At 46.2% G+C, this 13,410-nt stretch overlaps 2 protein-coding genes across 3 annotated transcripts in view; one reads left to right on the top strand and one right to left on the bottom strand.

The window, feature by feature from the left end:
* Window positions 1-5,160, bottom strand: part of ST14 (ST14 transmembrane serine protease matriptase) — an 88,166-nt gene extending 83,006 nt beyond the window's left edge. For both annotated transcript variants that reach the window (XM_073321182.2, XM_073321180.2), the window contains exons 1-3: window positions 5,084-5,160; window positions 3,246-3,379; window positions 1,476-1,521 (exon numbers count right to left, since the gene is read on the bottom strand). The gene's annotated coding sequence lies outside the window, so the exon portion shown is untranslated. The remainder of the gene's footprint in view (window positions 1-1,475; window positions 1,522-3,245; window positions 3,380-5,083) is intronic.
* Window positions 2,046-7,716, top strand: LOC140901557 (transmembrane protein 45B). Its single transcript, XM_073320600.1, has 5 exons — window positions 2,046-2,229; window positions 3,470-3,679; window positions 5,024-5,208; window positions 6,588-6,733; window positions 7,575-7,716. Exons 1-5 carry the CDS (start codon window positions 2,046-2,048, stop codon window positions 7,714-7,716), a joined length of 867 nt encoding a protein of 288 aa, XP_073176701.1.
* The last annotated feature ends 5,694 nt before the right edge of the window (window positions 7,717-13,410 follow it).

Here is a 13,410-nt window from a genome sequence, read left to right as displayed (position 1 = left end):
GAATGCGTTACCTAGGGAGGTGGTAGAATCTCCTTCCTTAGAAGTTTTTAAGGTCAGGCTTGACAAAGCCCTGGCTGGGATGATTTAATTGGGGATTGGTCCTGCTTTGAGCAGGGGGTTGGACTAGATGACCTCCTGAGGTCCCTTCCAACCCTGATATTCTATGATTCTATGAATGGGAGAGGTACAGGTGACAAATAGGCCTGCAATGGTTAATAATAATTAATTCTTCCTGGCCTCAAAAATCAGAGAAACTATCCTCATCTGTTTACTCCAAAATATGGTCCACCGACCTAGTCCTGAATGTCACCTAGGAAGAAAATACAACAAGGATATGTCTACATGATAAAAAAAACCCTGCAGCATCGAGTCTCTGAGGCCAGGTCTACAAGGGCTCATGCTATGGCACTATAAAAAGCAATGTAGATGTTCAGATTTGGGCTGGAACTGGGGATCTGAAACCCACCCTCCGTCCCAGGCTTCAGTGCCCGAACACGAATGTCTACACGGCTATTTTTAGTGCCGTAGCTCAAGCCCAAGCCTGTAAATATGGGCTCTGAGGCTCTGCTGTGGGGAAATATGTAGACATATCCTAGAAAACAGCTGACATTGTGTAGGATGCTTTGTCTGAGGAACCACAGATGAGTGAGAGGTTCAGTTCTCCAAGAACAGAAACTAAGATGGTCAGATAAGACTATGGTTCTTCTTGCCTAGGCAAGAAACTCCTGATTTACAATATTGCCAAATTTTCTCTCCTTCTCCTCCTCCTGGCCTAGCTAAAAAGACACCAAGCTCTCAGTTCTGGTACCTGGCACCATAGCAGGTGGTGGAGACAGAAGAGCAGTTGCAGGGAAAGTCCAGCCCAGAGCTGGCTGCCCCAAGGACAACGCTTGCTCAGTGGCTCTTTGGGGATGGCACGTAGTCCACACAGCACCACGAGCTGTGACAGGACGGTGTGTGCTCTGTGTAGACAGAATCTTTGAAGAGTTTAGTTGCTAGACTCTAACAAGTCTCTGCTGCACATGTGTGAACAGAGATTTTCCAGAGACTTCTAACTTGAGCTAATTTGGATGCATTTTCACAGGTTTGCCCAAAGGCCTATCTCTGGCACCACAGCCACCACCCACAGCTCCCCCCGCTAAATTTCAAGTCCTTGCTCCAAATCACAGGGGAACTACAGCTTCTCAACAAAACAGTGGTAAGATTTTTTTTTTTTTTAAATGGGCAAAATGTGTTTCTTCCTAATCTCGTTCTCAAAAATGACCCAGCTGTTTTACCTGAAATTTCCCCCAAAAATTCAGCCTGAGGTAGACACCTAGAATGGCAAATTTCAGCTCAAACTATTAAAGACTGGCAAAGTTATAAGCAACTGAAAACAGGGTCTTATAACTAGGAAGTGTTCGACCAACCTTAACCGTACACAGTCCTACCTACACTGGCTAGAATATTTAAATAATAATAATACAAGTTGTCACCTCATTATTCACCGGCTCTTCCACGTCATTAGAAAAACCATCAGTCCTGGAAACACGCATGGAAAAAAACCATCATAACAGCATCTTTCTCATGAAATAATTGCCACCTGCAAAGCCATAACCCATTCTGGCTTCAGAGCCAAAGTCCCCATAAACTATTTTAAAACATAACCTTTCCAAAGCCAGTGACGTTTTACTCTCTAGGATTGTGTTGGCTGGAAACCTGGCTAGGATCTCAGAAAAAGAGGAAAACATTGAGGTGGGAATTAGTCTTACCCCTACACAAAAAATCCTGATTAAAATCCTGATTATTCAGGTTAAATTTTCAAACCTGGGTGGGTAGAAGTAATCAATAGGATTTGTAGGTGCTCAGGACTTTTGAAAAACAATCACCCCTTTATGAATAGGCTGGGAAGAATTGCTCATTTTGCTGGCCAGTTACAAATGAGCAATTTATAATTGTAATACAATACAAATCACAGTCATCTGTGTAATTAAGAGCATCAAAAAACACCTCATTTGCTTTCCAGCATGAACACTGATGGCTCTCTCTTTTCATGGCTCTCAGGGATGAAAAACTTTGAAGGTCATGCCCTGCCAGGGTGTTACTTCCTTACTGTTGGGGTCCTGTGGTCTGTGAAACACCCCATCAAGTATCTCATGCAGAGGAAGAATGAAAACATCAGCAAAAATAAGTGGTACCAGTATCTGGAGCTCCTGGAAGGGCTGGGCAAAGTTATCATTGCTCTAGTGGGTAAGGACTGGAGCTCATTACCTTCCTTTCAGCTAGTAGCAGTGCATCATTCCCCCAGCTGCCTGACATGTCAGCGCCCACACTTGTCGATCAGAATAATGAGCACCAACTAAGTTTCCTCCTATAGATAGCGCCCGACTAAATTCACAGCCATGAAAACCACGTCACTGACCATGAAGTTTAGTCTCCCCCGTGAAATCTGTATAGTATAGGGTAAGAGCATACAAAAGGCCAGATTTCACGGGGGAGACCAGCATTTCTCAAATTTGGGGCCCTGACCCAAAAGGGAGTTGCAGGGGGGTTGCAAGGTTATTTTAGGGGGGTCACGGTATTGCCACCCTTACTTCATAACTGCCTTCAGAACTGGCCAGCGGGAGAGTGACGGCTGCTGGCCGGGTGCCCAGCTCTGAAGACAGCGCCCCGCCAACAGCAGCGCAGAAGTAAAGATGGCAATACCATACCAGGCCACCCTTACTTCTGCGCTGCTGCTGGCGGGTCGCTGTCTTCAGCGCTGGGCTCCCGGCCAGCAGCTGCCGCTCTCCACCTGCCCAGCTCTGAAGGCAGCGCCGCCATCAGCAGCAGCGCAGAAGTAAGGGTAGCAGTGCTGTAACCTCCACTACAATAACCTTGACTCCGCCCACAACTCCTTTTTGGGTCAGGAGCCCTACAGTTACAACACTGTGAAATTTCAGATTTAAATAGCTGAAATCAGGAAATTTATGATTTTTTAAAATCCTATGATTGTTAAACTGACCAAAATGGACCGTGAATTTGGTAGGGCCCTACCTATAGATAATGGGAAAGCAGGCAGGATCTGCTCAGCAGGCTCCAATAGCCTGCCCTGTCTTCCAGTTAAAGTTCATAGTTAGGCCATGTTGGGTTTTTGAATAGTAACAGATCTTTCTGAAGCTAAAAGAAGGCAGATGCACTGTAAATCATTTGCAGACTTAAGACAAGAGGTTTCACTATGCCTGGCAGTAATGCTGACTCCATGTCACGTCTAGGTTAATACTTACCTCTGTCGCAGCTGCACCTGCCTTCCTGTACCACGACAGGGCAAGGGGCGAAACAGGCAGAGCTGGAAGGCTGGGGCAAGGGGATCCTTGCACAACGCCTGGATTCTGATCCTTTACTCGCCTGTGTGCCAAACCTAGAGTAGAAAGGTGGTTAAGTGCTAATAGCTTTCTCAGTGACTTGGATCCTGTTCTCCCTTCACACTGGCCCTTTTCCTGTTGGATAGGGATTCTTGCTGGACAGTTTATTCCCGAGGGCCCCCATTTGCATCTCTACACCCAGGATCACAAGTGGGTGGACCTGCTGACTTGGACACATGGAACCATGTACTTCACTTATGGCCTCTCTGGCCTAGTGGATATTCTCATCCCCCTCCCACTTGGGCTGCCCCCAGGGCTGGATCGCTTCATGCTCTCCCAGGCGCTGTGTGTTGAAGGTTAGTAGCAACTGCACTTCTGACAAAAGGCTACAGCAGCCTAGGAAACAGATGAGTCAGAAGCTCTAATAGCAGTGGTCCCCAAACTTTTTAGGGTCATGCCCCCTCCCCAACCCCCCAAGTCAGGGCCTGGAGTGGATGCAAACAGGAGTAAGGGGACCAAGGCCAGGGCCGCAGCCGGGGGCTGGGACCAGGGCCAGGTGCAGAGCAGTGGGCAGGCTGCGGCCGCAGCTGGGGCTGGAGCAAAGCTGGGAGCGGAACAGGGCGGTGCTCCCTCCCCACCCCCTGTGGGAGCTGGCTCAGGCCCCGCCGCGCCCTCCAACCGTTCCTCTGTGCCTCCCTCAGGAGCGTGCGACCCACAGTTTGGGGATCTCTGTCTTACAGGTTTCAAAAATCCTGTTAACTCTTCAGACCATCAGCAACACTATGGCTATGTCTACACTACAAGCACGATAGGGGCACGACTGCAGCTATGCTGCTGGAGCATAGATGCTCCTTACATCGACAGAAGGGGTTTTTCTGTCTATGTTGGTAATCCACCCCCCGCGTAGCAGCAGCTAGGTCGATGGAAGAATTCTTTCCTCGACCTAGCCACATCTACACTGGGGATTAGGTTGGCTTAACTATGGTGCTCAGGGGTGTGAATTTTTTCACATCCCTGAGCGATACAGCTCGGTCGATCTAAATGTTAAGTGTAGACCAGGCCGATGTGGCTTAAACAATTATAAAAATCCTTCTCATCTGTAAATTATTCACTTGAGACTTCCATTTCAGTGGAGGCTCTTGGCTCATTTCAAATCAATGGCTAAGAGAGAAACTTGGAAAACATCTGGGCACATGGGCAGAGTTTCATTGTCAAAAGAAAAAGAGGGAGAAAACATATTTTCAAAGAATGGGCAGAAACTCAGGCATCAGCACTGGAAGAAAGACACAAAGCTCTGTTCCAAAACAGTGGGATTCAGAACCATCAGTTATTTACAGGAAGAAGGGTACTTCAAAAACCTGACTTACAGTCACTTATCAGTGACTTGCCTAGACAACTGGGGACAGACTGTTTGCCTCATAGTCATTTGGACAATAGGACCTGGCTTTTCCCAGACATTTTCTCTTTACTTGCTTGCCTCGAGTTTTTAAATGGCAACATCTCCATTCAGAACAATAGGTCCTCCCTGTGAACTGCACTATCCTATCCAAATACATAGCAGTTACATGTGCACAAGGTAGGGAAAATATCTGTCTCATCAACCGCAACCTAGGCTCCAGGGTCACTGGTTGGCTCTTTGCATCCAGTTCTTCGCTAACCATTTAAGCAGTATTAGCACAATTTGGTTTGAATTTTGGCAGGTTTTCTCTTTTATTTTCATGCCCATCACCGCCTTGCGCTGGATCAGCACATCCACTCACTGATGCTCGTTGCCATATTTGGTGGTGCCTTCTGCTCCCTTCTGGAAGTGTTCATGCGAGATAACCCAATCCTGGAGCTCTTAAGGACGACCATGTTCCTTCTCCAAGGATCCTGGTTCTTGCAGGTTAGTAATTGTTATCCTGTACTTTAAGCCTGACTGACTCTATAGTGGAGAGCAAAAAAGGGGTAAAACACTCAGACTCAAAGGTCAAAAGGGACCATCATGATCTACAACTGTCAGACTTGGACTTAAATTCATTTTAGCCATGATGCGTTATTTACTAAGTTCTCTCTCCAGATTATTAGAGAGGTGAGGTAATGTGTTTTATTGGATCAGCTTCGGTTAGTGAGAGACAAGTTTCTCAGTTGACACAGAACTCTTCTTCAGATCAAGATCTGACGTGTAAGCTCAAAAGCTCGTCTCTGTCACCAGCTTAGAAGGTGGTCCAATAAAAACGTATTACCTCACCCACCTTGCCTCTCCAATATCCTGGGACCAGCACAGCTACAGCTCCTCTCCGGGTTACAGCAGTTCTTCCTCCAGGTTATAACTGTACACACTGGTTCTGAAAACTTTACCTCTCATTTTGTAGAAAAAAAAAACCACACACAACATTTGTAAGAGCGGCTCAGCCTGGGAATGTTGGTCATTTTGTTGCACATTATAGCATTCACAATGTAATAGAATCAGGACTCATCTAGAAGCCAGGCAAGTCTTGCACTGTGCCCTCGATGTCAGCAGCCTTGGGCTCTGTCAGACAAGCAGGGAGACCTAAGTCCTGCCCCCTTCTGACTAAACTCAAAGGTAAGGACCGTCAGGACAAGCACCTCAGATGATCCCAGCTGACAGGATGGTGCATCGGGAAAATAGGATAGGCTAGTGGTTAAAGTGCTAGCCTTGGATTTGGGAGACCTGGACTCAATCTCCTGCTCTGCCACAGACTGCCTGCGTGACCTTGGGCAAATCACTTAGTGTCTCTGTGCCTCAACTCCCCATCTGTAAAATGGGGATATTAATACCTCCCTATCTCACAGGGGTGTTATGAAGATAAAGAAAAACTGGATAGTTCCCCCATTACTATACTAATGTTAGGACCCCAGATAGATGAGCTGTCTCCATAGCCAGGACCCAAAGCATATCAGGCTTTGCAGATTAAAAACACACTGGAAATTTCACCTGGATGCACACAAGGACCCAGTGCAATACACTCATTGTAGTTGGTCACTAAGCAAATTCTGCATTCCTTGAAGTGTCTGGATGGTTTCCTATAGCAGTCCCAAGACAGCATGTTAGAATAGCATAATCAGCAGGTCGAACTGGTGTGCAAAGCTGCAGGAAGGCACAGATATAAAAGGAGTGCAATCTCCTAGGCAGACCCTAGAGCGCAATGGGGAGCCTTTGGTCAGTGCATCCATATTCGATATGGAAGCCGTGTAATAAAGGAGAGGATGGGGTGTTGGAGGAGCTGGCCTGCTCATCAGATCACCACTTATTCTAACTAGATCGGGTTTGTGCTGTACCCACCATGGGGCGGGCCAGACTGGGACCAGACTGATCATGGAAACATCATGTTCCTCACCATGTGCTTCAGCTGGCACTATCTAGGTGCTCTCCTCCTCTTTATCATCAGCTACTTCATCGTGTACTGGTACGTAGTGGGGCCGGGTGGTGGGAGAACGGTGTGTGCAGATATGACCATCATGAGCCCTGGTTTGTGTCAGTGACACACAACAGATAATAGATCTGCTTATATACAGTGGGCAAAGAACTCCCGTTATTTGTACTGTGGTAGCACCCAGAGGCCCCCAGTGAGGGATCAGGGTTCCCCCTTGTGCACATTCCTAACAAAAAGATAAACGCTGGGGGGTGGAGGTTATCATCTATGTATCTGATGAGAGACAGCAGATGGGAGAGTGAGAGGATTCTGACTGGTGTAATAAGCAGCAGTTCCAGCACTGCCTAGCCATTGATGTCAACGGTGGTTGTATCCACTTACTCCATGGGCAAACAAGCCCCTCACGTAGCAACTTGAGATGCTCAATCCAAAATAGAACACACTGAACATGCTCCCCTTCTGAACGTATTTAAATGCTAGAGCAGCAACCAGAGGGGACATTTAACTGCATCACTGCTGCCAAAATGTAAATTCCCTCCAAATACAGTTTGGTACGGAATATCCAGTCTATTGAGTTACATGTTGTAGACACGCAAGATGAGCCTAGGGTATCCTGAAGAAAACATGGCTACTTGGCTATCCCATACATGGTATACTCAGCACTGGCTCATGAGTTGGATCGTCAATTTAGGACCGGTTTGTGAAGGGTTGCCTCTCATCACGCAACAGGACCTTGTTAAAATTTAACCCCGAAGATTAAAAATTATGCAAAAGTCATATAAATCTTAGTTCTCTCACTTGATTCATTTCCTGAAGGTGGGAGGCTGTCTCATAGCTTGTTAACTATGCCTGTATCAATATTAATCTGTTACAGTTGCATTGAGAGACGGAAGAAATATGGCAGACAGGGAAAAATTGGGAGTTCGACGTTCGACATGAGTTCCTATACTCCACTCCTACTGCAAATGGATAACATGGAAAATGTTGACTCCACGCTGGAGTCTCTTCCTTCCTAGAAGCCAGGAGGATTTTCCTGCCCCCCCAAACAACATGGGCTGCAGATTTGTCACGGTGTTAACAAAAATCACAGAGCGCTACGTTTAGTAAAAGTCACAGGTTTAGGAAGAAATGTTAAAGGTACCAGGGGGGCATGTCAGAGTGGTGGTGTTGGGTCTTGCCCCTTGGGGATGGAAGGCCCTTGGGGGAGGATTGGGTCAACCCTTGAAGGCTGGGAGACCCTGGGGAAGGCTGGAGAGTGAGCCCATCCCACACTCACCCTGCAGGAGGGCTCCTATCCCGAGGCCTCCCAGAAACATCATGGACCAATGGAGAAAAAAACCAAACAGTATCTGACTCCCCCCACCCCGCCATGACAAACTAATGAGCGGAAAAATGGACAGGGAATCCGGCGATCTGGGTTCAATTCCTAGCTCCTCCCAAACATTACTCTGCAATTCTAGACAAGTCTTTTAACCTTTCTTGTGCCTCGGTTAATCAGCTGTAAAAATGAGGATAACAATATTTCCTTTCCACCACTGTCTATTCAGATTGTAAGCTCTCCAGGGCAGGGACTGTCTCTTATGTATATACAGCACCTAGCACAAAGGGGATATGACGTTGGTCAAGTGCTCTAGATTACAGCTAGGCCAAAAAATTTCACACACTTTATTTGCTGGAAAAAAAAGTGCAATACCGACTGACCCAAATTCACAAGATCCCCGTCTTCCCACCCCCGGCTTAATGCCATTCACAAAACGGAGGAAAGGCATCACCACCTCTTCCTCTTCTGGTTGTTTTGTGAACGTGGTCATTTAAGGCGGCACAAAAACATTTGTTAACAACATGCTTCATTCACCCCCAAACAGATTTTTTCAGTTCAGCAACATTTTCTCCCATCTTCAAATTCAGTTCAATCAGGCCCTCCCTCCCCCCCACCCCCATCAGAACAGCCAAGTGAACTGAAAAATGAATTATTCACCCAGCTATACTCTAGCCACTACTGTAAATGTAAATGAACATACTCTAGCTGTCATTCACTTCTCTTTCAGCAGAATATAAAGGGACTTAGGTAAAGTGACTTTCAGTGGGGCGTCTTAAGCACTTTGAGAATTTTGCTCATCAACATCATTCCATTCTTACTCTCTGCTTCTTTTTAGTATGTATTAGAATTGAACCACAAGTATAAAGACACCCCCCTGCTAAGAGAGACACCCTTTCCATTAAACAGAAACAGCAGCACATTCTCCCTTCCCACATAACAACGCTGCCTGGTGCTCTGGAGTGTATCATTTGTGCCTTTAAGGTGTTTAAGGCAGGACCGCAGGCGTTAGCCTGGCATTCAGTTCTAGAGCTATGTAAATAATACTTGACAGAAAGATGTCAAAGTATTGAAAATAGGCACCAGGTACAGGACTGGAGACCACAAGTACTAAGCCTGGATCTGCCACTTTCCGCTACTTTGGCCATGTCGCAGCTACGTGCCTCAGTTTCCCTCTTTTTAAAAAAGAGTCAAAAAGGGTTTCTCTACCTCAGCTACAGTGTAAGAATTATTGTAAAGCATGCTGAAGATGAAAAAGTGGCTCCTAACATTTAAATCATGGTCTGGAAAGTCATTTTAATTAAGAACGCCCCTAGGAGTATCTCCAGGGTGAGTTTCTAGCTGTCAGGGTACCCTGTACAGTTACAGAACAGACTGGCTTCATTTTTTAAATTTTTTTATTTTTAAGTACACACCCACCCACCAGTTGTTAAAAAAAAAAGACAGACTTTGCTTCTCCTTACAGCTGTTAATATTTTATGGATGTGTGGGGGGGGGGTAGGGGAAGTGTACTAAGGTCATGTCTACACTACAAAATTAAGTTGACCTAACTTACGTCGGCATAGAGCCCCAGCAGCAACTACATCGCTTGTACATGTCTACACTTTGCTCCTTGTGTCGGCGGTGCGCTTCCTCACAAGGAGGGCTTGTTTTGATTGTACTGTCAGCGGGGGGTATCACAGGAAGGCTCCTGAAAGCCAGTAACAGTCGACAAAAGCAATGCAGCATCTGCATTGACTCTGTGTCGACCAAACTGCACCGACCTTGACTTTACACCACTCACGGAGGTGGAGTTATTAAATTGGCGGAGCTGGGCAGTTACACAGGCAGGAGCAAAATTTAAGTGTAGCTGCTTCCCTAGTTATGTCGATGCAAGCTGTCTTGCATCAACCCAACTCTGTAACAGAGACCAGGGCCCTTAGTCCTTTGTGGGTGGTGGCTAGAAGATACTCTCTTGATGAGAAATGGGTCTATCCCATTGGTGGAGGGAGGAGGTATTAAGGCACTCATATAATACATTCCTTCTTTCTAACTCCATGTGTAGCTTTTCTAGACAAAGGGTCTATGCACCTCAGGCCAAAAACCTCAAATTCTAGCAGAAGGAGCTTCAGAGCAACAGTAACCCCGGGAGGGCTGCTCATCTTCAGCCAACAGCTCAGCAGCAACAGTGGAAGAATGAAGAACTCTTGCCATTTAAAGAGCCCATAAGGAGCAGGGATATTAAAGTTCTACCCCTTTTGGTGGGGGTTGGGGGTGGAGTTAGCAACCGAACACTAGTTTAGCACTGGCTTTGTAATAAGAAGGGCCAAGAGCAGTTTCTTGGCTGGTATAAGCTAATTTAATCATTTTAATATTGCACTGTACTTCGCTTCTTCAAAAATTTCAGAGGAATTTGTCCCTAAATGGCACATAACATTTAGAGCTAGAGGTGTGTGAGGATTTGGGGGATTTGCCTGTACACTTTATGAATCCATTGTCAGATTACGAACTCTGTATCTTTACCAAGCTGCAAACTCCATTTCGAATGTGGGGCTAGTCATGGTCTTCTCTGTTGTGCCGTTGCCTTCCTGTTCTGAAATTCCAACGCAAAGGCCTGATAAGAGTCATTAAACATTGACAATCCTCCATCTAAATGATACAGAGACGGCTGCTGCCCAGAGCAAACTAGTTTTTTTACTCTGAACTCAGGGAGATGGTCACATGGGCAATGAAGTCACTGGCAGGGATCTGATCACCTGAGGGCTGGTCTACACTTGAAACGCTACAGTGGTACACTGCAACTGTGCTTCACTGTAGACGCTACTTACGCCAAGAGACAGGTAATCCTAGCGGGACCAGGTCGATGGAAGAATTCTTTCATCAACCTAATACTGTCTGCACTGGGGGTGTGGATGTTTCACAGCCCTGCATGATATGGCTGGGTTGACAAAGGGGGGGCTGAAAGTTATAAAAGAGCAGGAGCTGCTCTACTCTGGGGGACTTTTTCCTCCAGCGAAAGAGGAGGGAGAAGCAACCCAGCATGGAGAGCCTGATGAAGCAGGGGTCCCTGCCTACTTTCCTTAACATAGATGGACACCACGCAAAGGTGAGCTAGCGAGTGGCTTGCTTTCAGCTTATTTGTTGCTTTCTATATGAGCTGTACTCTGTGTATTTCTCAGACTATTAAAGAGCAACAGTGTTTGAGTACTGTGCAAAGTTGGTATGTGTTGTGTGTCACAACTCCCCTGGACCCATTGGAAAGGTAAACCAGAAGGCTCGCCTTGTCAGGTAGAACACAGAGAGGGTGCGTTTAATCTACTGGGGTATTCCAGGGATCAGTACTGGTCCTAGGGGCCTACAGTAGGTGGGCGGAAGGGTGCTATTTCCGTGAAGGGATAGCAGACATAGTCGGCGCCCAGGGATTCCCTTCACAGCAATCTGCTGGGCTGCTAGCAGGGAGAGCCTGACTGTATCTGTGACAAGGTGCAAGTGAATTAGAGACCCAAGTTCTTAACTGCAGAGAAACAAAAGTGCCTCAGCTAGAGTGAAGTACAAAGGTCCAGTTTTAACCAAATGCTATAGATGACCCCAGCATTTCCAGCAAACAGTGAAAAAACATGGAACATTGTCTGGTAGGAAAGACTTCTTCAGAGCAAACCTAAGAGTAAAGCATCAGACTTCTACAAAAGCTCTCTGGGAAGGGGTATCCCCTCTCTTATCCTCAGTGCAGGAAATAGGGTAGGCTTGAAAGGATTAGATGGTTGGTTGGTAAATATCAATTTCACTGTTTTCAGTGTTGTAGCCATGCTGGTCCAGGACAGTAGCAAGACAAGGTGAGCTCTGAGGGAGGTAATAGCTTTGTTTGGATCAACTTCTGTTGCTGAGAGACAAGCTTTCGAGCTACACAGAACTCTCCTCAGGTCTGGGAAAGGTATTCAGTGTCACAGCTAAATAGAAGGTGGAAAAGACCGTCATAATTCAAGGGACCATTCAAGGTGAAGTGGCCTGTTAACACCTCTCCAGTCACAGGGAGGAAAGGAAGAAAACAAAACAAAAGAATAGGGGTGAGGGGTTTAAGTGGAAGGATTGTCGGAACAAACCATAAACCCACAATCCCACGAGTATCAACTTCCTGGAAACCACAATCAGCTTCAGCAATGGAACCCCACAAACAACTATAAGCAAGAAAACTATGGATCACCACATCTACCTTCACAGATCCAGTAAGCACCCCAAAAACACCAGGAAACCAGGCACTCAGCTACTAAAGAATATACTCCAACAAGGAAGTCTGGGATATGTACCATAACACACTTAAAAATGCCTTCACCAATCAAGGACACTCCACTAGAGAAGTAGACTGTATCATGGAACAGGGTACCCAAATACCCCAGGAGAACCTGCTTCAATACAGAAATAAAACCCCCTTTGACGCACACTCCTAGTTGTCACCTAGCACCCCACACTGGAAATCAAACAATTACAATCCACCTTCGATGGGGACCACATCCTGAAAGAAGTCTTTTCTGAAACCCCTCTTCAGGTCTTCAAACAACCCTTCAAGCTCATCATCAGAAGCAAGCTCCCCACAGACCAGGACACACCAATTCAAAGTGGCACCAGACCCTGCCAGAACAACAGGTGCAAAACCTATAGATTTATCTCCACTGCTACGATAATCAACACCCCCCAAAACACAACTTTCAAGATCCATGGGTTCTACATGTGCCTATCACAACATGTGGCGTACCTCATCCAGTACACGAAATGCCCCAACAACTATGTGGGTGAAACGAGACTGTCACTACGCTCTCAAAGAGCTCACATCGAAGAATGATAGGAGAGAGAAACACCACATCACCTATGGGTGAACACTTTTCACAAAGTGATGGCTCTATATTTGACCTCTCAGTCCACATCCTCAAAGGAAACCTGGCACAGCTCCTACAAAAGATGAGCCTGGGAGCTTAAATTAATAACTTTGCTTGGTACTAAAAACATGGACTGAACAGAGACACTGGATTTATGGCTTATTACAACAATCCGTAACCCATCTCTCTCTCTCCTGCCCCGCCCCTCCACCTCCCTTCTATGACTGGAAAAAGGTTAACAGGCCACTTCACCTTGAATAGTCCCTTGAAATAGGAGTTAATTACCTATGCTATGCAATCTATTCTATTCCGCCTTGTAACACGGAGTTCATTTCCTAGACCTGAACAAGAGTTCTATGTAAGCACGAAAGATTGTCTCTCTCATCAACAGAAGTCGGTCCAAAACTCACCCATCCCATCTTGTCTATCTAACTTCATGGTACGTACACACACACACGACAAAAAAAAAAAGTTCCACTGATAAGAACCAAAGCAGACAGATCGGCAAAGAAAGAAGAGTGCTGCGTGAGAAAGTACTGAAG

The sequence above is a fragment of the Lepidochelys kempii genome, chromosome 22, assembly GCF_965140285.1.
Source record: "Lepidochelys kempii isolate rLepKem1 chromosome 22, rLepKem1.hap1, whole genome shotgun sequence".
NCBI lineage: Eukaryota > Metazoa > Chordata > Testudines > Cheloniidae > Lepidochelys > Lepidochelys kempii.
The sequence above is the reverse complement of the archived record's forward strand: the minus strand, read 5'-3'. Positions and strand labels throughout refer to the sequence as shown.